General features: G+C 38.7%; 1 protein-coding gene across 6 annotated transcripts in view; it reads left to right on the top strand.

The window, feature by feature from the left end:
• SHROOM2 (shroom family member 2) overlaps positions 1–25,154 on the top strand; it is a 117,227-nt gene that overhangs the window by 26,945 nt on the left and 65,128 nt on the right. For all 6 annotated transcript variants that reach the window (XM_074535995.1, XM_074535997.1, XM_074535996.1 and 3 more), the window contains exon 2: positions 20,215–20,366. In XM_074535995.1, the coding sequence (XP_074392096.1) occupies positions 20,215–20,366 (152 nt within the window). The remainder of the gene's footprint in view (positions 1–20,214; positions 20,367–25,154) is intronic.

Here is a 25,154-nt window from a genome sequence, read left to right on the forward strand (position 1 = left end):
TCAGACATGTTGAGTTCTTGGTCTCTGTTTCCAAGTGCCTGAACGAGGTTGCAAAGAACATTTTTTGCAAAGGAAGCACTTACTAGTGATAAGGAAGAACTCTTCCTTCTAATGTTAATCTGATTACTGAGGACTAATTGACTCAAAGCAGTTGAGAAACAAGGAGCTTTAATTTCCTATTGTCCACCTGTACATGTAAGCATCAAGATAAGAAGAGACTATGCATTTTTAAAAGCTTGGATTGCTTGGATTTAGTTCTTAAAAGCTAGTATGCATTGCTTGTGCATTGTTATTTATATTTACTGCTAAGTTAAATACTTGAGTTGAGAAATCCTCCTGAACTTTCTTGTGGTTGGAATGAATTGATTATAAGGGCGTGGGTCTTTCCCTGCTATTGGATTGTTTTGCTTGGGTTTGTTGTTTAGTGGGAATGCTGCAGCATCTCTCTGGGCTTGAGGGTGGCACTGTTGTAGTGGCAGACATGCTCTTTTATAATTTTATGAAAGCCTTTGTTTACATTGCTCTAGTTTTGGAGACATTTTAGAGGTGATGTAATATATGCAAACAAAGTTGATAGTCCTACTGCAAGCAAGGCAGTGGAAGCTGGGGTGTTGGGAAAAAATCCCCTTCAGGAAAGCGGTCTGATTATTCTGCCTGTTTCCTCTATGTCCACAATTGTTTGAGGGAGACTTTAAGATAGAAACTCAAGCCAGAATTAGGTTGAGATAAGACTACAGGAAATTATTCAGGCTAACAACTCTCACTCAGTTGTACTGAAGTTGGCTACAAGTTCCTTTGGCACCTCCTGTGAAGTGGGATTGTGGGGCATCCCTTGAAGACCCCAAAAAACTACAGAGATGCCTGAAAATGTTGCCAGGTCATGAGTGTCTGATGAAAAGAGCTCCCAAGCATGGATGCACGTACATGATGATGCATGTATGTGCATTCGTGCTTGGGAGTTCTTTCACAGCTGAAGGGGTGGCAGGGGAAGCTTTGCAGTTGACTGTACAGAAGATCTGACCAGAATTGAATCTCTTGATTGAATTGTGTACAGTAAGTCAAGATGAGTGTTAAGCAGCTGAAAGCACCATTATTGGGGCAAGAATCCCTCTCTACATTTCTGTTTTTACATTGCTCTTGTATGAAAGGTAGGGAGCATGCCTTCTCTAACCTGCTACTGAGTTATTTGTACTTCACCCACAGTTTTAATTTCAGTTTCATGCTTACTCTAAGGTTTAGCAAAAATGTTTGCTTGTATTGTACTTAGCATGTAGTAGATGCTTCCTATAAAGGACTGGACCAGTGCTTAGAGTTCAGATGAATCACTACATTTTTTTGTGCCCTTCAGTTCTAATTTCTCTGGGTGGAGAAAGTCAGATTCAGCTATGTTGTGCACAGCAGGTTTCGATGTTTGAGTGTCTGAAAGACCCTGGTGCAAACTTGTAATTGTTTGTACAGTTCAGTGTGGGTCTGGATTTCTTATCTTTGGTGGAGCTGCCTTTTGAACCTGAAGATACTTCTGCCATTTCAGTTGGCTACACTTGAGGCCTCTACAAGCGCATGCATATAGTTTGAAATGGGGGAGAAGGGCCCCCCAGGTGAAGATATTCACATAAAGGTAATCTCCATTACCCCTTTGCATTTCAAATTGTGAAACAATTACTTAGAGGAGGGAATTCTGGCCAAGTAAACAAAGAATAGAAAAACATGAGGTCTCAAAGTCCAGGAGCATGACTACTACAAAAAGGAAAGAAAAGAGCTATGTGGCTGACTTTTCTAGGATTGTTGATCTACTTTCATCCAATGTAGTTTGTCACATGAGAATTTGCAAGACTTTACATTGACTACAGTTGACATTTTATTTGGAGCATCAACACTGCATCCTGTATTCCAACTGTACCTTGCACTAAGAGGAAATTTAATGTCTTTTGTGTGGCACAATTTAGTTGGGGGTGATTTTTAAAAATGCTGGTTGGAAGACACAAGACACTGAAAACTGAAAGTTAAACTTAGAGGAAAGAAAAAACCTTTTCCTCTCTCTTCACTTTTTCATTTGACTGATGGAAAGGAAAGAGGGGGTCAATGCTTCAATGAATAGGAAGGAAAGGTTTTTGAATTAGTTCTCAAATACTTTTTATTTTCAAAGAATGTTTGCTTGTTGGTGTGTTTTCAAGTAGAATATTTTGAACAGCTTCAGTTTTATGCTTTTGCAGTTGTTGAGAATTTTAAGGACAGTAAAAACAGATTTTAAATCATTAGGGTTTTAATCAGCTTTTAATAAGGGAATATCTCTGTGAGAAAACAGAGGGTGAAGTGAGGAAGTCTTATTTCTTGTTAGAAGTTTGGAGATTTTGACTTAAGAGAAGAATGAGGCTCCTGTCCAGTGTGGCTAGGCCTTGAATTTTCTGGGTTTTGTTGGTTGAAAACTGCCCTGTGATGCACAGGATCCTTGAAGATGGATTTTGGTCTATGGGCAAAACAGAAAGTAGAGTGAACCATGTCACCTGCAGGATGTAGGTGCATTTGTTCTGGGCAGACAAGTCCTGAGGGGTTTAAGGTGTTCTTTCCAGCACTGAGTACCACTTCAGCCCTTGCTGGCTGTAATACAGGTAACTGCAGCATAGAAAATATTTTTGTATTTACAATGAGCACTGTGGAAAGTGCAATCTCCTCTGAAACCACACAGCCCATGTGTGTGTTTTGTGGGTAGGAGTCTGGGCTGCAATAAACCCCTTAAGTCATGTTGCTCAGATGAGAAAGCAAAATATAGTACAGTGACAATAGTTGAGTGTGCAAATAGTGTATAGATCCCTTTTAAAATATGGGAGGGCTATGACCTCGCATTCCAGAGAAGATTAAGTAGAAAGCATCAGCAAAAGCCATCAGTAATCAGATTCTCTGCACAGTTTTTCCTTTAGTGCTTTTGATCTGAGATGAAGCCAGTGAGTGATGTGAAAGTTGCCTTAGCAGAGCATGAAACTTCTGAGCTTCATGCATTTGGCACATGTTCAAATGGCTCTGTGTGGGGTCAGTTGTACTTCAACCTTGAGCTTTAGGCATGCTGCTAGAGAGTTCAAGCACATTTATTTGTCCTCTACTTTCCTCAGTTAATATATTCTGTCTTAAAAGTGAAAATATTTAGCAGAATGACTTTTTTCAGTTTTTACACAAGTCAGATGTTAAATGTCATGATGCAGATAGCTTTTCTTCTTGTTTTTTTACCATTTCCAAATCCAATTCCAATATTTCAGTTTGGGAGCTGGCCAAAATTAGCTGAGGAGTTTCTTATCTAGCCTCGTCATTCTGCAGGCATTCCCTTAAAACTCTTCTTGAGTCCAGAGAAATGAACTGGTAAAGACTTGCTGTGTCTCAACTCTGCCTGCTCTGCATCTTGGCAGATGATGAATTTAATAGAAATGTGCTTTAGCATTAAGTATTTTGGCAATGATCCTACTTTGATGTTGCTCAATGCAACAAAGAAATAGTAAATATATCCCAGTATTGCTTTCATGCCAATTAAAGCAATAACTATTTAATATTTGTGGTTATATCATACTATGGACATATCAGGATATAATAATCTGCAGTGGTGTTGTTTACTTATCCATACTTTACAATCTGAACAACTTCTAAAAATAATTTAAAAACATTTTTTGATTTGTGTTGTGTAGCAGATGCCCTGAGTCTGAAAGAAAACCTATTAAATGTCAGCATGTCTAGGCATTGCCCTAAAATAATTCCTTAATGCTCCCAAATGTTGCCAGTGTGTTCATTTAACAGAGAGGTGTTTTGTCTCTTCAGCCACAAGACAGCTGCTGATGAGTGCACCTTGTCTGACTGGGTTATTTTGCGTTCTTTCATTTTCCCCAGTTGATTCATCAGTTTGGTTTTTTTGGTTGGTTTTTTTTCCCCCCCCCCAGAAAACCCGGCTTTTTTTTTCCTGCAAAGTCCTTTAAAATGCTCTTTTGCACTTTCCTGCCATTGACCAAGCAGACAGGCAGATTTTGAAGGTGGATTCTGTATTTTGTCCCTTCCATCTATCAGTTTGTTTAGCCTCTGGGATGTGATTGTTGGCAAACAATGCGCAGCCAGTACAAACAAAGATAAACTTGTCAACTGCAAACCAACAGAGAGAATACCTAATTCCAATTTTATACATTGTAACTCCCCCCCCCCCCACAAGCTACATATTTGATAAGCTTAGGCAAAAAAACATTTCAATACTATTAGTATTGCAATGCTGTAAATATTTCAGTGCAGTTTGTACTTGAGATATTTTAGATAAAGGTAATATTCAGTGCTGTGCAGAGTAACAGTCCAGTGTAAAAATTCCATGCTTGAAAGCAAAGGGAAGGGTCTTTATTTTAAGGTGAAAGAGAAAAACTGTGACCTTAAAGGTTCTTTAGTTTTTCTCCATTGCAATGTCTGATGGAGTGTTTCACCAGGGGGAGGCTGGGGTGGGGTGGTTGTGAGAGCCCTCAGGGTGGCACAAGGCCAGGTTTGCCCCCTGCTCAGTGCCCATGTGCCCAGGCAGGAGCACAGCTTGGGGGGCACCCACATTCCTTCCCCAGGGACCTCAGAGCAGCCTCCCCTGGGCTCCCAAGGTGTGGGCAGCAGCTCTGCCAGGGACGGGCTGTGCCCAGGCCACCAAACCTCGCCATGGCCTCTCACCAGGGCCAGCTCAGCTTTGCCTTATGCTCCAGTGCCAGGAGACTGCTTTGAGCTGTGCATGGACTGATGGAACTGCACTTTGTTTTTCTGCCTTTGGTAAGAGGGCAACATAAAAGCAAAAGAAAACTGTCAGGTAAGGAAATATTTTGTTTAGCATTCTATTTCCCTTTTTTTTTTCCTTATTATTAAATTGAAAAACTAACTGCTGGAACAGCTCATAGTGTTGTAGGTTGTGGATGATGCCACTATGTGAAAGGAAGTTGACTGTTAGGGTTTTGGAGTTAAAGTAACTTCTTCACTGTGTTCTTCAGAAAATTGACATGTTGCAAAATGAAATTGCCTTAAAGGTGCTTTTAAAATGTATCATTTACTGTATTGAAAATATCTGTAATGTTGAAATTCACTAAAAAGTGACTTTTCCAGTTAGTTTCATTTTGCATAGAGTTTGTGCTGATAAATCCTAAGTATGATTTTTATATCAGCAAATGAGAAGCCTTTTTTTACTTCTCTATTCTGGTAGAAGACTAGTTTTCTAAATGAATGGGGGTTTTTTCTGGCCCTGTGCTGCTTACATCTTTAAATCCTCTTCACAAGCAGAACAACTGTTGTGCTCTTTCTGCATATGTATAATTAAGAGGCTGATTATATTGCCTGCTAATCTAGATTATCATCCTGAAGAAAAAAATGTGTTCCTTTTGCAGAAGGAATGGTGAAAGGCAGAGGTGCAACATAATACCAATATGGGGAAAGCATTACCAATTAATAACTCCATCAGGATAAGTAGTATTGTGTTCCTTATCACAAGTTGCACAATTTGTTAAAGTCAGCCAGTTTTTCTTTGCTTGCACTTGACAGACATTTTAAGAATCCTGAAAATGCACATTTGGTTCACAGTGTAATAGGTAATGTTTTTATCCAGGTTTGTGTCTTTGTTTCCTGCTTGTGGAAAACTTTTAAAATTACACTTTTACAGCTTTAAGCCATTTTAGTGAGTACGCTGTAGGATTATTAAGTACACTAGTAGTTTGTTCACTGTTTTGCTGCTGAACGAGCTGTAGCTGTGACCCCAGATGATGCAACTGGTTCTGTGGCAGCACTGTTGGTCCTGTGCCTTGAGAAGGTCACTGTAGAGATCATGTCCAATAGAGTTTATGCTCTGTGTATTCCTCTGGAGATTTGCTTACAGGAAGTAATGAATTGGGAAAATTAGTAGCATTTGATGCCACTTTGGTGGCTCTGCCAGGTAGCACTGAGAGGGTGAACTTCCAAAGCACAGTGAATACTCTTTGAACAGAGTTCCTGTTTTAGTCCCACAAAGTTGCTTAACTACACAGCTGTGTATTGGACCCCAAAAGTATTTCATTCGCTTTTTGTCAATAACAAAACTCTCCCATCTAAAAGATCTTTTATTGCACTTTGGGCCTTGCTGATAAATAGGAAGTATCACAGCTCCAACATGAAATGTGCTACAGCAGTATTCTAGAATTAGTGTGTGGGTATTTCCTTGTATCACAGCCTTTACACTTCATGGAAACATCGCCATACCATACCAAAAAAGTTCTAAAATAGGAATGATAAAACTGAAGAATTCTAAGATTATGTACTAAAAACATAGTACTTTCAGAAAATTAATTCTAATTTTGAAATAATCTTGAAATACAAATAATTATAGTAGATAACAGATAAAGGAGGGAAGAGAAAGGGATTTGCATTTGAAATGAGAACTGTGAGTGCAAGACAGAAAGTTGTGGTTTGGATAACCATATGGAAAATGAAGTGAAATTTTATCTGTACTTAAATTGGATGATGCCCAAACAAGGAAAAAAACTATGACTGATAACAGTTATGGATCTGTTGTAGCTCTGAAACCTGTATGTAGCCAACCTGTCTGTCCAAGTAACTTGCTAATATTTCAAAGTAAGAAATTTCCTGCATATTCTGTACAGGAGCATAAACCAGTGGCTTAGAGAAGGAAGGAAGGAAGAGGTACTGTCTAGCAGCTACCCTATGCTTTCTTTAACTAGTAGTGCACTTGAGAGATCCTCATGAAATGTTTTTACTTAGAGCTACTTCACGCAGCTCAGAAAATATGTGAACGCAGCAGGAGTCTCCGCAGCTTTCCTCAAATAATGAAATGGGAATTTTAGGTCTTTTACCTCAGAGTTATCTAACTTCCTGCACTTCAGCGTTACTCATGCTCCGGAAACTCCCTAATGTAAAAAGCTGCAGTTCTTCCCTCTCTTGAGTGGCTTGAGAGGTATCAGCCTCAGCCCCCATCAGCACAATATCACAGCTGCTAACATCTTGCTGTGTGGTGTAGAGCCAGACCAAGTTAAATAGGCTGTTGCTAGCCCATCTCTGCCTTCCTGTATCTTGGCATGAGCTAATGTGCTGTTCTCCACAGTTCACTAGAAATTAAGAGTATTGTTCAGCTTACAGGAAGGAAGCTGAGAGTTTTGGGATGGGCTCCCAAAAGGTACATCTGCACCTCTGTCTGACAAGAAAAATCCAAGAACACAGTGCAACTTTCCTCCAAAGTCGTATCAGCTTCATGCCATTCTGTGTATCTGTGTAGTGCTTTTCTAGTGCTTGTGAAGGTGCAGACCTTTGTTTCTGAAACATGAGATGAACATAAACAGGAGGAGCTGAGACATGGGAATTCAGGCTTCTCATAGTGCTTACTGTTGTCGAGGTAAAGAAACAAACAGCAACACAGGAAGTATAGGAGTAGCTGTCTAATAAAAACACTGTGGATTTGTACTGATTGACCTGCTTAGTAAAAGCCTTGGAATACTTTCTTAATCTCAACAGTCCTTAATGATGATATTTAGTGATAATACACTCTTTTAATATTAAAAGCAAGGAAATAAAACCTCCAAATCTAATTTTAGGAATACAATTTTTTTTATATCTTAAAAGGAGAGTTACAGTTATTAGTAAAGATAGCAAGGTTCATCTTCAGGAGCTGAGATTGGACACGTACTTGAGAATAATTCATTAACTGGTCGTCAGGTCTATAGATAGCTAAACAAAAAACTCCAGAGGTTTACAGATTGGTCATTACAGTGTCTGATGTTTAGCTCCTAGAGTGGATATGCAGTTTTATAGTAATTAAGTGCTTGAAGTAGGTAATCCAGAAACCTCCCTGTTAATCAAGGAGCTGTTTAAAGAAGTATTCCAATATGAACATCTGTACAGAGAAACAGTCCAAATTCTCCCAGGTTAATTCAGATGGGAGAGTCAGCAGAAGGCTCTCCAGTTGCTGCTTTAGTCAGACCTTCGACTTTCTTTTACTATGATAAATAAAATTTTATTAAAAGGTTTTCCTACAGTTTAGAGTGTAAAAATTACTGAATTTGGAGATAATTTAAATACAGTGCAAACAAAATTTTTCGGTATGCCACTGTTGTTGCATACTATGTAATACAGTATGTGATCTAAATTTTTATCATTCAGAAGAACAGATTGCTTCTCTGGTGTTTTTAGTGACTTAAAGGCAGTCTTTAATTGTCTGTCAGTTACCAAGATGAGTAAGTACAAAAACTCCTGTGCAATGTGGTATTTGAACATTCAACCCCCTGCCAACACTGACATCCTAAACTGGTGCTCAGACATGAATTTTTCATGAGTGTGGTTGCGTGCTGCTGGAATAGACACTCCTGAGAAGCGGTCATGTTTGTGGCATGGCAGCAGTGGGGGACAAGAAGCTCTATGTGTGATGCTCGTGTGTACATACCGTGCTCCCACCACCGATGTCAGAAAATAAAGTGGAATTATAAATGTTCTCCTGTGTCGCAAGAATTATCGTACGGACGTTTTTCCCAAAATTCCACTCATACTTGAGTGAGTGCTGCACAGTGAAGTTGTGAATTGTGCTGAATGTGTCTTTTAATAAGTGCATCTGCACAGATGACAGATACTTTTGCCAGACAGAAATACAGATGTTTGTCAAACTGAGTAGTTTTGTCATCGTTAAATACACATTTTTAAATTGGGAAAAGCAGCTAATTGTGTGAGTAATGTTTGGATATGTCTTAATTTTTTAAAGTCTTTGAAGTAATGTGCCTGCTCCTAGAGCTAAATTAGGCCAGTAGCATGTGTAATACAATAAGGCTTTTGAAAAAAGGCCTGCAAAGTAAAGCCAATTTGGAAAATGTCCATTTAGAGTAGTAAGCATACTCTAACTTCTGAATATAAGAATTCCTCAGCATTATATTATAATTTACTGTTAAATCCATGCAGCTTTTTGAAGCTTCTATTTGTGTGAATTTACAATCCATGGTGATTTTAGTGCATTAATTGATAATTCACAGCACAATCCTATAATTTCTTAAGAAAAAATAACCTTTGTCATTGACCCAGTATAATTATTTTAATTGGCTAATTATCTCTTATTATTCCTAGGAAGAATTAAGTCTCTGACATAGAGAAAAGGTGGCAGGATACTCACAGAGATGCCAAAACTGGTTGCATATCTAATTCCTATAGTAAATTTTTCATGAGGAAGGAATTTCTTCTAATGTTCTGTGATGATATAAAGTAATGAGGTTTTAAGGAATGGTATATAGAATAAACTGCACAAAATGAAGAATTTGAAATTATGAACATCTAGGCTTGTTTAGAAAAAAGGAAAATTTCTTTTAAAATTTTGGGTTTGCTGGGGGGAGGGGGTTTTGTTAGTCTTTTTTTTATTGTTGTTGGCTTTGCTTGGTTGGTTTTGGTTTTTTGTTATATCTGAAATTATGTGGTTACAGAGTACTACTGATGGCTAGGGGGAAAAGGGCAGGGATGCCGCAATGAGATTGATGCCTGGGGTGTAAATTGCTATGGATTAGTTCATCTCTAAGAATTGAATTTTTCTTTTTTTCAAATTCCCAGCTCAGAACAGACTTAAGGTATTGGTGCTTAACTCTAAGTGCATGAATGTTTCATGCCCTACTCAGTCAAGTACGTGCCTTAGGAAAGTACTATTCCATCTTGTCAATAAACTGTGTAAAACACTGGTGATTTTTTATTTACATGCTCTTATTATTACTGGGGCATCATGAGAGATTTATGTTGATTGTATTAGCAGTCTGTCTCCAGAGAAGCAGCCCCTGTCTGACCATACCAGGCGCCTCAGATATTGCAAGCTGGCAGAAGTGGACCTCAGCAAGGATTGCTGTACAGTCCTTTGCAACTTGTTTTGTGAACTGTGTTTGGTAATTTTAGGAGCAATTACATTGCAGTTCCTGCCCTAAAAAAGTATATTCAATGCTGTATTTAGTTTGACTTTTTAAGTTTGACTTCTGGGTCAGAGTGAAGTGAGGGAAGCTCTCTTCCTTTACTGACACAGTAATAAACAAGAACAGAAGACAAACTAAGGGCAAGGTTACCCAGACCTTTTTTTGTTTCTATCATAGGCTTTTTTTTTTCTTGAGGGTCATCCCACTTGCTTCCGAGTTTTTATTGCTCTAAGAATGGAGAATTGAAATGGTGTGCAGAGTGCACAGCAGAAGCATTGCTGTCATACAGTGGGAGCAGATATCTGCATCTATTCTGTTTCAGGTACTACATACTTAGAGTAAAAGAGGTTGTATAAATTACATAAAGGTGAATCAAGACAACTTTAGGTTTTGTTGACTATTTTAGCCCTGGGGTGGGGGAGGAAGAGATAAATGTGTCGTCTTCTTTGAACTTGGCTTTAAATATTTGACTTGGTGAGGAAGATGGTGGAAAAGGATGGCTTCAGGTTGTAATCTGGATACTCTGTGAATGTGCATATCAGTTCTGAACAGAGATCAAAAGTTAACGTAAAGAGCAAAATCTGTTGTCCAAGTTTAAAGCACTCAAATTTTAGGAGGAGCCTGACCCTTCTTTTGAAGTCTTTTGTTTGTTTTCTTTGCAGAGGACTGGTTGAGGGAATCAATAAAGACATGCTTTAAAATTCAGCGCCTTACTGAGCCTCTTTTTTCTTTAAAGTTGAATAATTTTGCATAGCAGAGCAGTCTTACTGAAGAAATTGCTGTCAGTTACTATGTGAGCAGGTCATTCTCATTGTTTGCTAGATTTTTGTTTAGATGTGTAATGTTATGTTCACTACATAATGGGTTCATAAATACTCCTGCAGTAATAACTATTACAAATAACTTGTACTTTTGGGATAAGATCACATTTTCAGGAATGTAATTTCAAGAATTATTGGGAAATGTTATACTTTCTAATTGTCTCAGAAGAGAGCATTTGTACTATGACAAAAATGGAGGATCCCAAACAGCAACTGTGATTAAAACCAAATAATGGTATGAGTTAGTCAAGATAAGCATTCTGTTAGAAATGGGCTGTTCAAGAGAACATATTTAAAATGGAAACCGAATACACTGTAAAATTCTTGTGGGTTTTGGCAGACCCATCCTACTTCTTTTGAAACTAGCACACAGAGAAGCAGGTTTTTTTCTGTTGCTGGGTCTTAATCAGTGCTACCTGTGTCTAAAATTGTAGCTTTTTCTTTTTTCCTTTTTTTTTTAACCACAGCAATCTGTAGACATAGATGCAACTTAAATTTTTGTAAAAGGTCACATTTAGACCAGTAGACTGAATAAAATAATTTAAATTTATTTTGGTGAGTATACTGTTGCCATCCACTAGGTGTTTCGATGTCTGTCTGTCAGACCTGTTGAAGTCCTTCACAAACAAACTGCAAGCTGATGAAACTGGTCTTTTCCTTTTTAAATTGATGCACATACATGATCATACAGACTTATTCAGGGGTTTTAAAAATTTGATTTGTCAGTAATTCCTACCCTTTCCCTAATCATGCACTGGTTTTGTAGGCTCTTGGATTGAATTCAGTCTGTTTTTGCCAAGGGCTCATTGGCAAACGATGGCATTATTTTCCTGGGATGGACAGGAAGGCAGAAAGATAAACCAGTGTTGTTGAAAGTGTGTGATAGTTGCAAGGTAAAAAACTTTGAACCTTATGATCAGAAAGATTACTTTGTCAGGTCATATTTTTCCTCTTGGAAGTCTGTTCCTGTTATCAGTTTGGACAGATAAAATACAAGTTGTTTCTAGACATAACCTCTTTATAAACCATTCTTATCTTGTTCATAATAGCTGAAAGTACAAAAATGTAGACTTATAAAAATGCTTAATGTTAACTCCACAGATTGCATACATAAACAGTCTATATATATAGTCATCCATAAGTAAACTTGGGCAAATAAATATGGATAATCCAACCCTATCAAGCTTCTCTGCTTGGAGGTTGTTAGAATAAATAAACTGCATATAGAGAAAGCAGTTCTCTTTTGGCCAGCTGGCTATTTCTTTTCATAGCACAATTATTCACTCCATTCTTATACAGATTATTTTGTCATTTGGAAGGGAAAAAAACATAGCAAAATATGTTTAAAAACATATTTTTAAACATAGGCATCTGTGACTTCAGATGGGTCCCTCTGGGCTGGATGTGCCATTAGTTTCTGTAAAATGCAAAACTAAACTCATGGCTGAAAGTAAATGGGAGTTATTTCTCAGTAATTTTTGAGGAAGCTTTGTACAGTGATGTGGTATGAAAAAAACCCCAGAATTTAAGCAATGCTTTGTAACTGTTCCTTTGGTGTGAGGGAGGGACAGCCCTGGAGTTGTTTAGTTTCAGGATCAAGACTACAAACAGGCATCTGCCATCACCCCTGCTTCCAGAATCTTCATTCACTTCAGGCTTTTCCACTCCTGTCTTGGCCTTATTCTTACTCCAGGTAAGCTGGGTCTGCTTTGGCTTTGCTCTGGCCTGGGTGCCAGTTAGTGTTTCAGGGACTGTGAGAGCTGGGAAACTTCCCTGAGGGTCTTGCATAGAAAGATTTCCAAAGACTACTGTTTGTATTTAGATGCTTTGTAAAGTGTAATTTATGCAGGCATGCTGCTCTGGCATATGTGCAAATATTATTTAGAAGCTGTAAAATGTAACTAGTAAGTCTTAGGTACTAATGGCAAAAGAGCTGCCATGTACTTGACACTCAGCAGCCCCACTTTTTTTTTTCATACATCAGCTGTATGCTTTTCAAACATCAAGGGTTTCTGGGTTTTTGTTGGGTTTTTTTAAATTATTATTAATTTATTTCTAGTAGAATTGTTCACCAGTGATGAAAAGTTTCCAACTTCTGTTGCTGAAACAATGGAATCACTTTGAAAAAAGCCCTTTAAAATAAACAGCTGTTGTTCAGTGTTTTAAAACCTATAAATCTATGTGAAGTTTCTCTTCCTGATACTTTTCGTCTGGAAATTATCATTAGTTTCTTGGGGGAAAGTTTTATTAAATTCTTAACTTCAAGCACTTTAATTGGTCTTTAGTCTATAACAGCCCTGTGATTTAAAGAAACAGTAATAATAATAATAGTAACCTCTTTAGAAATAGTAACTGATGATTTGCAGTTGGAAATATTTTCTCACATGCTTATGGTAGGTATTGTTTTGAATGTAGATTGAACCAAAATGTTAATCAGTGTATGTATGAATTGTTAAAAAGGGAAATGGTGGATGTATTACCATACTTCTTAAACATTTCTGGCATGAGGAACTCTGAAGTTACATTTCAGCCTGGAGTCAGTTTTTACAGCTGTAATAAATCCCCCACAAAAATGGCCTGTTCTAGTGAAGGTGACAGCAGCCCTTTGTCAAAACAGTGGCATGGACACTGTTGTGAAAACTGAATAAATACTTAAAGAACTGTACCAACTTTGAAAATGTTATGCTTTGTTCAAGCAAAAAGCAACAAAGGAAGGAAAAGATTACTGGGTAAATATGCAGATATTTAGATGCACTAAATTACAAGCAATTAGAAAAGGCTGTGATAGACCATGTCCTGTTACTCAACTCTACCCTTTAAAAAAATGTTTCCATTTTGATTTTTAAGAATCACTTGTTGACGGAAGGGAGGGCTTCTGCCAGCTCAGGATCTGTGCAGCACAATGGGGGACACTTCGAAAGAGCAGCTGGGCCAGGGGGATTTCTCTGCCTGTTCAGTGGTTTTGTGACAGTGACCATGAACTGTTTCTCTTGGGTCTAGGGAAGAAAGAAATTGTTGTTAGGGAAATACATGGCCCTGGACTAAGCATTCCTGAACTTTAATGTTGTTTGCTGGAATGTTTAAAGATACTCTCAGGAGGAGCACATATGGACAATGGCTGTTGTGGGATCTCAGCACCTCAGGACTGAGGTGCCGAGTCACCGAGACCACCCTTGGGGGGCTCGGGAGTCCTGGAATGTTGCCAGAAGTGTCTGGTGGCTGGATTTTGACCCTACACAGGAGACGACACCTGTATGAGGATAGGAGGATTTCACCGGGGTGAATGGTGAAGGGATTAGTTAATTAGAGGGTGAGACACAGGGTTTAGGATTTCTGTACAGGGGGGTTTAGAGAAGTAAGATGGAGGAATTGGGGCCTGTCCTGTCCTTCTTCTTCTTCTTCTTCTCCTCCATCTTCTGTGGTGATGGTGGCACTTTGGGATTGGTCATTACTAAAAGTGCACCGGGCAATAAGGGTGAAAGGTATTGGGGAAAAATGATAAATATTGTATACGCAACTTTGGGTATAAAGATAGGTGACCGCCCCGGAGGGGGGACAGTGTGCTCATGGCTGGCTGCTGAGCAGACCTCTGTCGGGCCGAAAGAAAATCTTTTAGATAAACAATTAATAAACACAGAGACCGAAAGAAGAACTGAAGCCTCTTCTCGTCCTTTGATACGCGGGCTGCCCCAAGGCCACCCCGGGCCTTGCCAGGCCCTCTAAACAGCCGAAAACCGGACAGGCTGTGGGGTGTGAATTTATGATACCAGGCAAAGGGAAGTTCTGGCTTCTGTGCTAAGTTACAGTATCACAAATGCAGCACACACCCACCTCTCTGACTGAAGTGCAGCAATTGCCAAGTTAATAATATTGGATAGTATTGCATAGGCACAGACTTTGCAAGTTGGTAGCTCATCACTAAGTTGTTTGTTTTTTTTTTTTTTGTTTTACATGGTGGTGTTTCAAGTTCATATTGAGCAGTTAATGCTGATTATTTAACCTGCAGTCTGTGGGAAGAGGTGGTTCAGGGTTACAGGTACCCTCCATTGATGTGAAGGTTTGTGTGGAATTCCTTGCTTTGTTGCAGCCATGCTGCATTGTTTTGGGCCTTGTTTCCATATATGCTTCTGAGCCCATCTGTGAAATGGGGATGGAGTTTCTTCCCTTCCAGGTGTCCTTCCAGCAGTCTCTGTCAAAGTCCATATAGAGTGGAAGGATATGTAGGAATGAAAAGCCAAATGCTTCAGCCTTGCTCAGCTTCTAGTGTGTGCATGCCTGTGTGTGATGCCTTACATACACACACACCCCCATTGCCTTTGGACCATTGGGTCCTGCTGGAGTTTGCACCCCTCTTTTATCCTGCCTCAGTCTGAGCCACCAGTGTTGCTGGTGAATGCAGCCTTTGGCACTCAAGAATGCATTTGCAGATTGTATAGCTGGAGTTAGGTCTGGTCTCTTATTTTTCTCTTCATTCCTTAAAGTCACACAAATACCAGGCTTGAACTGTAGAGGTTTTTCTCCTTTATTTAACTCCTTGCAAATCAAAATAATTGACACTTTCCACATTTTATTTGTTCTGAAGATCTTCTACAAAGATTGTTAGGTTTATGGAAAAACTGTATTAGATACTCATAATACAAACAACCAGGGAAAGATTTCTTGGCTGTACAAGAAATGAATTATGATAAAATAGTTTATCACAGCTGATAGCAGAATGCTGATAAGTGGTGCTGTTTTTTCCTGTGTTTGTCTGTGGGTTTGGCTTTCCATCCCGTCTCCCACCCTGTCCAAAGAGAGTGTGGACAAGAAACTGTTGGCTTTGTAAACAAAACCAGATCTCTCATATGACACAGCATTTCCTCAACCTGTCTCCTGCTTGTTTATACAGGTGCCTATAGAGGAATGTGGGTATTTTAAGTAAAGCAATGGACCTGATAAACAGAATTGAAGGGGTCACATGCTAGAATTCGTGCTCCCCATCAACACTGCAGCAATTCAAAGCTAGAAAGATAAGCTGTTATTTTTCCCTTTCTGTTTATTACCAACAGGGGGAATACAGGCTTGTAAGTATCCTTTGAATATGTTTGTGCTTCTAGCTAGCTGTTAGACATTTTCTCCATGTTTCAAGGCTGTCTTCTTTTTGCAAGAAGAATTTCATATACTAGATTTACATGTGTGTTGTTTTTCAACAATTTTTTAAAAATCCTCAAATATACATTTTGAATCAGTGTTTCATCCGGTTTTGTGGATGTGATATAAGCAAAAATAAATTTGGGAAGATGTGACAATTAATGTAGATGCTGTTATGATGGCAAAGTCTGCACTCACAATCCTTCCTGGTGCACAGATCCCAAAGTTTGCTTTTGCTCTTGGCTGTAGGGAGGTCATCAGGGACAGCAGGGTGAGAGATGGAGACTGTCTAAGCAGATGCTTTTGGTCAACAAACATCCTTTTCATCTCCTTTTGGAAACACTTTCTTTGGTAGCATACCAACATCACTGCTAAGGATAGGAAGTGAGCATGTTTACACTTGTTAATTTAGCACAGTGTGAGGGTATGACTTTTTAGTACATAACAAAAGCATGGTTTGAGGGCATTTCTAGAACCCTTGCTCATTCAAGATAAGCTGAGTAACTAGATGTGTTTGTTGAACACTTATGCCTGTTCTTTGTAAGAAAATAAGGTGTTGATTGTTTTTCTTCTATGTCTTTTGTTTCCTGCTATTGCTAGAAAAATGCAAAGATGTGTGTGCTTATGGGAGTTCAGTTCCTGCTAGGTTGCATCCAGTTGTATTTGCCAGCTGATAGTGACTGAGGCAGATCTCTTCTTCCTGACTGTTCTTGGAAGACATGTTAAAACCTCCCTCTGCATTTTCAAGGCTTAATTTTCAGCTATTGACCTAGCTTTTCTGGATACCTGAAATCCTAAAAGAAATTGATGCTAGGTAGATAAGTAATGCAGGCTTCAGTCTTAAAAAGTTGGGCTTAAATCCCAAACACAGCATAGCACAGCTGACTCTGAAAAAGGATGAGTGAAATACATTTGTGGTTGAGGTGTGACAAGCAATGACATTTTTGTGTGAATTTGCTAGTTCTAAAATGTTTATGTAGTTTGATTGGTATTTACTCTTCGAGTTAAGGCCTGATGAGATAAAAAGTTATTCAATGAGTGAATAAATAAAGACAATAAGTGTTAAAACTAATAGAACAGAAAAAACCCTGAAGTAGAAACTGGAATGGTATTGTCCAGTTTGGCACAAAGAAGGCAGGTTAATAAAGCAGTGTATTTGAAGAGGCCTTTTCCTTGTGAATATTTTTGGCTATGTTTCTTTATGTGTGTGCAAAGCTTAATGTTTTTAGTTGTTATGACTAAAGGAAGGACTTCTAGTGTAACAGAAGAAACTGTATTTTTCCTGTCTAACTTTCCCATTTCCACTTTAAAGTGTATTGTCAAGTAGAATCATATCTGTACAGCCATGTGGGGATCTGAGTATGAAAGGTTTATGTTCAAATTTATTCAGCTTGAAAAGACTTCTGCTGTGAATAGATAGTTTTTATTCTCACCTGTAGGTGATCTGAAAACAAGATCTTAAAGCCACTTGAAGTTTTCATGAGGATGGCTTCAGCTTTGTGTTTAGCTTTTGATTTTTTAAATACTTTTTGAGGATTTTTTTATTAATGTTGTTTTGGACAGCCAGAGTCTCTTTGGAAAGCTTGTTTTGTGTGGAATGTGTAGTTCCCCTGATGAAATTAAAACTCAGAGGGGGTAACTGAATACTCCCTGCTGTCAGTGCATTGCCCTCCCGAAGAAAAAACAAGCATGCTTACTGAGAACAATGAACATTCCTTCAAATCCTAGGAGACCGATTTTTGCCCCCTCCCCCCATTTATTTTTTTTCTACAGACAAAAAGTGTTTTGCAGCGCTGGGGCTTCTCAGCCTTGTCATTATGTTTGGCTGCCTTGCTTGGGGCATAAGGGCTGAAATGGTTTCAATGGTTTGTCATCTACACTTGGAATTTAAAGTGCCCTCCAAAATACTTTCCCTCTCTGCCCCTGCCCTGTGTGTCCCATCCCAAGACCCACCCCCTGCTTTGACCTTCCTCCAGCAATTCTAGTGATTTAGCTCTGACTTCCCTTAATGTTTTTTGTTCCACTTTTCTAACCTACTTGGGCTTCAGATATGTGTCCCAGGCCGCATGTTCTATTGTTCTGCTCAGCCTGATTTCAGTGTCCCTTACATGGCAGATGCTCTACACTTGACATCTCTGAACTGAAATCTTTACTTACATCTAAGCAATTTCCACTGCTACTCCCTCGATTCCAACCTAAATGAAGATTTGCTGTGATAATTTGGTATTCTGGTAAATTCTTGATGCTCAGAGGATATGTGAGCAGGACAGAGGACAGGTCATAACTTGAAAACTAGATGTATGGGGATGGGAAACTTGCTCTGTCTTTAATTATCTGGGTTTTTTTTTAAGATAAGAGGTTCTGTGAATAAAGGTTCTTGATTACTATTAATAATGAGCGTTTTAGAATGGGATATAAGACTAAGCATTTTTCATAGTATTCTTTTTGGCTTAGGTTTACAGGCCTGAAGATTTTTAAGAACATCTATAATGAACTTACATGAAAAGAGCTTTTATGTGCCTGCAATGAGATTGAGCGCTCTATGAGATCATCCTAAAGTACTTTCATCAAGAGATATTGCATTTTTTATTAGCTCATTTAACTTATATTTTTGTTGCTGGACTCCTTCTAAAACCTGTACTGTGAGCTTCAGAATTCATGAAGTTACTTTCCTCTGGATTTACCTCATTGCTGATTGACTTGGGTGCCTCAGAAGATGGCAGTTCTTTGTGAAGCTGTCTGCAGTTGGGGTGATTACAAGAAGTTGCTCTTTGTAAATTTGCTCGCATTTAATAATGTGGAACTCAGAGATACTGTAGTCAATGTAAAACATAATGAAGACATAAATGAAAGTCTTTGAAGATCAAGTGTCAAATGTGTAGGAAGATGTGGGATATGGATTATGAGCAAATGAGGGAGCAATAAAATTAAATACATAGATCATCATGAAGCTGAGCAATTCAGAAGCCAGAGGCTGTGTTGACAGCAAAGGAGATTGGAAGAAACTAAAAAGCCAAAGGATTGAATTGCAAAGTGTTCAATAGCTACAGCTATACTCAGAATCATAGACTTGTTTCATTTGGAAAATAGCTTTGGGATCATAGAATCCAGCTGTTAACCTAGTTCTGCCCAGTCCACCACTAAACCATGTACTGAAGTGCCCCATCTTTTAGAGGGATAGTCCCCACACATCCAATGAAGGATAAAGATTTTCCTTAGCCCTCCATTGCTTTCTTATCTATTTATGAAAATATTTTATTGTCTTTTACAGCAGTATACCGATTAAGTTCTAGCTGGGTTTTGAGCCTTCTAATTTTCTCCTTGCATAACTGCATAACATCCTTGTAATCATAGTTTGAAATCAGTTCAAACTCTTGGTACTTGTTAATCTGTCTCATCAAGCTTGTGAGATTTGTTTTAAATTTTGAAAATGGGTAACTTTTAATGTGGGGTTTTAGCTTTGTAGGGGTGGGAATTACAAAATCCTGAATCTTTAATTTATCTTGTGTTTTTGCCACATGTTATAACAGTTGTGTAATAATTTAATGCATTCAAGAATTGCCTGTGGCAGCAAAATAATCTTTGAGTGAAATTCCCTTAGTATCACTGTGTGTTTAAGCCAGAGCTGTTAATGAGCTGTATGGATGGTAAATTTTCAGGTATTTTCCTAAATGTTATGTTCCAGATGAAAATAACTTCATTTTCTAGACCAGCCTTTTAAGCAATATTTTGGAATTTTATTCCATGCCAGATCTTTGGAGTTGGCTGTGTGCTAATGTTATTGACAAAATGGTTTATATTATTGGCTGCCTTCTCTAGAGAAGCAGATTTTTAGATGCCTGCCCAAAGCTCTATTTACAAGTATGATTACACATTCTGTATTGAGCAGAGGTCAAGATGACAGATGCTTTTCACAGAATCATGGAATGGAACAAGTTGCAAGGGCCCACAGTGGATGATCTGGTCCGTCCTCCCTGCTCAAGCAGGGTCATCCCAGAGCACAGATTTACATTCAGACAGTTCTTGAAATCTCTAGGGAAGGGAGACTCCACAACCTCTCCGGGCAACCTGTTCCAGTGCATGCACAGCAAAGAAGTTCTTCCTTATATTCCCAAATTTCCCTCAAGCTTTCTAGCTTTCTCAGATTTCCTCTCTTTTATTTATTTTGTATTCTAATTGTCTCTGTATAATTACTATTTCTTTATAGTGATTTTTAATGTGCCTTCCTAATTATGTTAAGCACTTAATTAGTGTATTAATTTTTGTTGAAGCCAGTATTGAAAGCTCACTAGTTTATTTTAAAGGTGGCCTTATGCAACCTATATAATTCTGCTATTTCTTACGTACTTTTTTTTTGTCCCCCCCAGGTAGAAGATGGAAGCAAAGCTGCAGCTGTGGACAAGTTACTGGCTGGGGATGAAATTGTTGGCATCAATGACGTGGGCCTGTCTGGCTTCCGACAAGAAGCAATCTGTCTGGTGAAAGGCTCACACAAGACACTGAAGCTTGTAGTGAAAAGGTAAGCTTGTGTCCTTGGCTGGAACACCAAATGTGTTTCAGCCTATAAGCCACTGAGCAACTAAATTTGCCAAGATTTGGCTAGTTAATGACTTTCATTCAGTGTTATTAATGTGCATATTTTGTGGTGTTCAACTCCTCCTTAAACACAGACTCTTTATGGATCCAGTGTGGAGAGAGGCAGCCTATTGATCGGGGCGAAACCCAAAGCAGTACATTCTGTGAGTGCTGTGATGTGATGAGTCAGGACAGTGCCCAAAGCACTTCAGGGCTGTCAGCCCTGCTTCCCTGCCTTTGCTGTGCAAAGTCACACCCTCATGCTGTTCAATACTCCCTAGTGCATCTGCCACATGGGCCAGTTGTGCTGTGAGGAGCGGGTTACATGGGAAACTTTTGGAAAAGCACTTACCTACTCTGAAAGTATTTGAGGTCTCAAGCATTTCATAAGTGGTTTGCATAAAGGGTACTTTCAGTTGGTTATTCGTGAAGGGGAAAAGTGAAGTGGTTTATCAAAACAGAACACATTTTTGGTATGAAAACTTTTTGACATTTTGACTTGTGACTTTAAGTTCACACAACTTTTGCTAGCTTGAATTAAAAATAATTTTCATAAAATATTTTTGAGAGAAGTAAACCAATGTTAAAGTAGCTAAATCTTGTAATTGCTGAAAAAAATTCCAACCAGGAAATCTGAACAGCACGATCTTTGTTAGTAATTTCCTACTCTGGTGTATCAGAACTTTCTAGTTAATTACTTTTATCAAATTATACCAGCCAGTCTTTCATGTGAGAATTTGTTGGAATCCAAAAGGAATTTTGATGCCACACAGAAAATGCCAAGACCTCGAGCATGAGCTTAACAGGTATGAGGATCCAGTCCATAACTGACTGAGGCTGTCTCAAAAAGAACAGTCTTTTCTGAAATAGCGCTGATAGGTAGGAGAGGTACAAAAGTGTGCTTTTCACCTTTGATTTTAGAAGGTATTTTGATAGAAGGAATTATAGGAACCAGGAGCTCTTTCACAGCTGATAGTTTATATCGACAACAATAGCTACTTCCAGAAGCTCTCACCAAATTTTTGTAGCATTGGGGCTAATAAATGCAAAATAAAATACATTCACAACTACCATAAATCATGTTGATGTTCAGCAGTTCCAACTTACACTGTCTATTCCAGTAAAAGCACATGTTGGCAGAGGTTACATCAGTTGTTCCTGTCAAAGAAAGGGAGAACTTCAGGGTTGAGAAGTTTTATAGACACTGAAGAATCTGCCAAGACAGCAAGTCTTAATTACCAAGAAAAGCTTCAGGCCGAGTAGAAAGATTCCCTCTCTTGGTGCTTTTCAATTTTATGACAGTAATTTGCTTAGAGTCTGAATTCTGGTCTATCTTTGGAAATGGCAGCAGGTTTGGTGCCTCATGAGAGGCACAGCTGTGTCTTGTTACTCATACCACATGGCTCTCTACTACCATCTGAAAGGAGGTTCCAGTGACGTGGGGGCCAGTTTCTTCTACTGTGACTGCAGTGAGAGGACATGAGGAAATGGCCTTAAGATGGGAAAATCAAATTAGATAGTAAAAAAAAACAACTTTTCTCCAATAGGGTGGATAGGCATTGGAATGGGCTGCCCAGGGAGGTGGTGCAGTCACTCCCTGGTGTTGGAGGCACCTGGATCTGGTGCTGGGTGTTATGTTGTAGTGGTTTAGGGATTAACATGGGTAGTGCTGCATGGACAGTTGGACTGGATCTTTTAAAGGTCTCTTTCAGCATTGATGATCCTATGATTCACTTCATGCATGTGGTTTTGGAGAACTTTGCTACAACTAATCAAGTGCTGATTTGCTGCTGGCGGTTTGTGGCCATTCTCTGCTGGCAGCAGAGCCCCATTGGTGTACATGCCCTTGAGCACTTCAGTGCAAAAATTATGGATTTTCATCAGTCCTTTATCATTCCTCCCCTTTTTCCTTCCTTGGCATGTGTGCAGTGGCCAAAAACAAGCTAACTGGTCTAGCCAAGAGGCTGAAACAGTGGCTTTGTTAGAGAAAACATTATTGTCTGAAATTCATTAAGAACTTCCATAGCTTCCAAACGAGGCAATAGCCCTTTGGGTCATTGACAAGCCTGCATAATATTAGATAAAATTTCATAAAACTTACTGAATGAAACTAGCTGGGGCTTTTGTCTTGGTTTTTTAACTTTGCTCTTTCTCTTGGAAAGTTGCCCTAGGACATCAGTCTTTTTGACCGTCAGAAACCTTTTAACTTTCAGTCTCATTTTGTTCTTGGCCAGCTTGTTCTCATGCACTACTGTCACTGTGCTGAAATAACTTTTCCTGTTGGCAGTTGAAATGATGCAGGTTTTTGTAAAAGTCTTGTTAAATGCTTTCTTTCAGAAGTTATGGTTTGAACGACAGTATTAGTTTTGTTTTGTTTGCCCTAAATGTTAAGCTGAATTTTTGAGTACTTTAAACAGTCGTGTGTTTAAGCAAACCAGTTGTTTAGTCTTTGTGTGAGCACTCCTGCAGGTCTGGATTGAATTGGATCAGGCAACTGATCTGACTACAAAATTACTTGAGTAAGTAGGTTTTCAGCTGGGTAGGACCACACCACTTTTCAGAGGTAGCCTGCATTTTAATCAATTGCAGCAATCTTCAAAAGGCTGTTGTAGCATTTTTAGATCACACTTACTGTACATTTTTAGATCCACACTTAGTGTTCCCTGGGGAGACTGGGAACAGTCCTACAATTTCCTTTCATTGTACAAAACAGAAGATGAGGTATTGATCTGCAAGTCATTTTACCATCTTTTGTCTGCTTGCCCTGTGTCCTTTGTCTAACACTGTGGTGGCTCTCTATAGCATTGGTTTAACATTTTATTCTCTGTGGTGTCAGTGTGATAATCTGCAGCCCAGAACAGACAGAAGGTTTGAAGTTCAACTCAATCCTGAAGCTTAAGAGAATCTTTGTTTTAATCATGCTTTTGCTATCTCTGAGCACTAATGTGCATAACCAAGATCTAGATTTTATGTGGAAAACATTTTTCCTTGTTTGTCTTACCTATTTGTGTACTGATCTAGAAGTGAAGAGCAGACTTCTAAAAATCTATTATGTTATGAAAAAATTACTACTTAACAAAATACTTCTGGAAAGTAGAGAACTTTCCTTGCTATAATGTCAGTATAATTATAATATATGTCAGTGTAATCGATATATACTATAATTATACTGACATTATTTGCCACTGCTGAGAAGTGTGTCCCTGGGAAATTGCTTCTCAAAGCAGTAGAGCCACAGCCTGATTCTGTGTTGATCTAACTATATGGAGGAAACAGTAGGACATGCTGTTGTCTGTATAGAAGTCTAATGTACCTACAGAAAAGACCAAGGGAAAATGTTTTAGAGAGAGTAATGTGTTTCATTCACAACAATTACTTTGTGTCTGTAACAAAGATTTCTTAAGGGTCTTAGATTTTCTGCAGTGGTAGCTGGCTTCCAAAAATTATATTTACCTGCCGTTTTTAAAGAATATGATTCTTGGCTCACACAGGGAACATAACGCTGGTTTCTAATAAAACTATCTGCAGTGCCAAATACTCACCATAAGTGTGTTGGCTATCAGCATATATACTTTGCTGTATTTTCTGGAAGCATTGCATAGTTGTGGTCTAAACCAAATCAGGACTGTGCAACTGGCTTAACAACAAACATGACAATTATGTGGCTTACACATATTGATGGTAGAACAAGTGCAGTGTACTTTCAGTCCTGATTAAAATAGGACTCAGGAGGCCTCATGTTATTTTCTTAAGTGGATTTGTAGAAACAATGCATCTTAATTTGGTGCTAGTTCTTCAGTGTAGTACTGAGTAATTTCCTTTCCTAGGAAAATGGCAAGCAGACTATGTTTAGGACAATTCTTACAGGAATTACAGGAGAATTTATTTTGTTTAGAAATGGTGTGCATATCTGCATAGAAATGAAATGGGTCTGAGTGTTGATACTGAATGTTGATGTTGAGGTGATTGCCATATTCTGTGTACTTTTATTATTTTGCGTATATTTCTACCTTAAATTCCTTTCATTACGTACCATCTTCATTTTTTTTGCTGCAGCTGTGGACAAGTTACTGGACATAAGCATATATTACAAATTTTTCACTATGCATTCATGAGACACATTGAACTGTTAAAAAATTGGCAGATAGAGGTGAGGCTTTTGTGTGTTATTTATTAAAGGCAGGGTGAGATTTCCACTTCTGGGAGTCACCCTAAGAAGTTACATGGGTTGTCCTCTTGGCTGCTTCAATCCTCTGTTAGCAGCAGTCGAAGTGGGTGGGCGAGAGAAGGAGCAGCCTCTTTTCCACAGGGCCTGCTAGCAATGAGAAGCTGGAATTCGTTTAACTTGGCCAGCTCTGTAGTTCTAAAGTTCTGTACTTTGGCCCCATTGTGTACATATGAGGACTCGTTGGGTTTTTCCTTTTCTGTAGCATTTTGGTGTTGTGCCTTCATGTTGTTGAAGTGCAAGTTTTTTTTTGCAATGCTGAGGAAGTTCCTTGTTAAAGGAGAGGGAAAGCGTGGGAGCAAACACACTTGTCATTGGAAGTGTAGTATGGATGCTGACATTACTGTGCAAAATCCTAACAAGGGGAGTGACTTTCAAGATACTTGTGCTATAAACACCTAGACGTGGAAAGCTAAAGTTATCTGAATTTGCATGGCACTTCATGAAGACAGTCAACTCTTAATTAAAGCACAGAAGGAATTTTTAATTAATGTCTTGAGGGCTCCA

The sequence above is a fragment of the Zonotrichia albicollis genome, chromosome 2 (genome assembly GCF_047830755.1).
Source record: "Zonotrichia albicollis isolate bZonAlb1 chromosome 2, bZonAlb1.hap1, whole genome shotgun sequence".
NCBI lineage: Eukaryota > Metazoa > Chordata > Aves > Passeriformes > Passerellidae > Zonotrichia > Zonotrichia albicollis.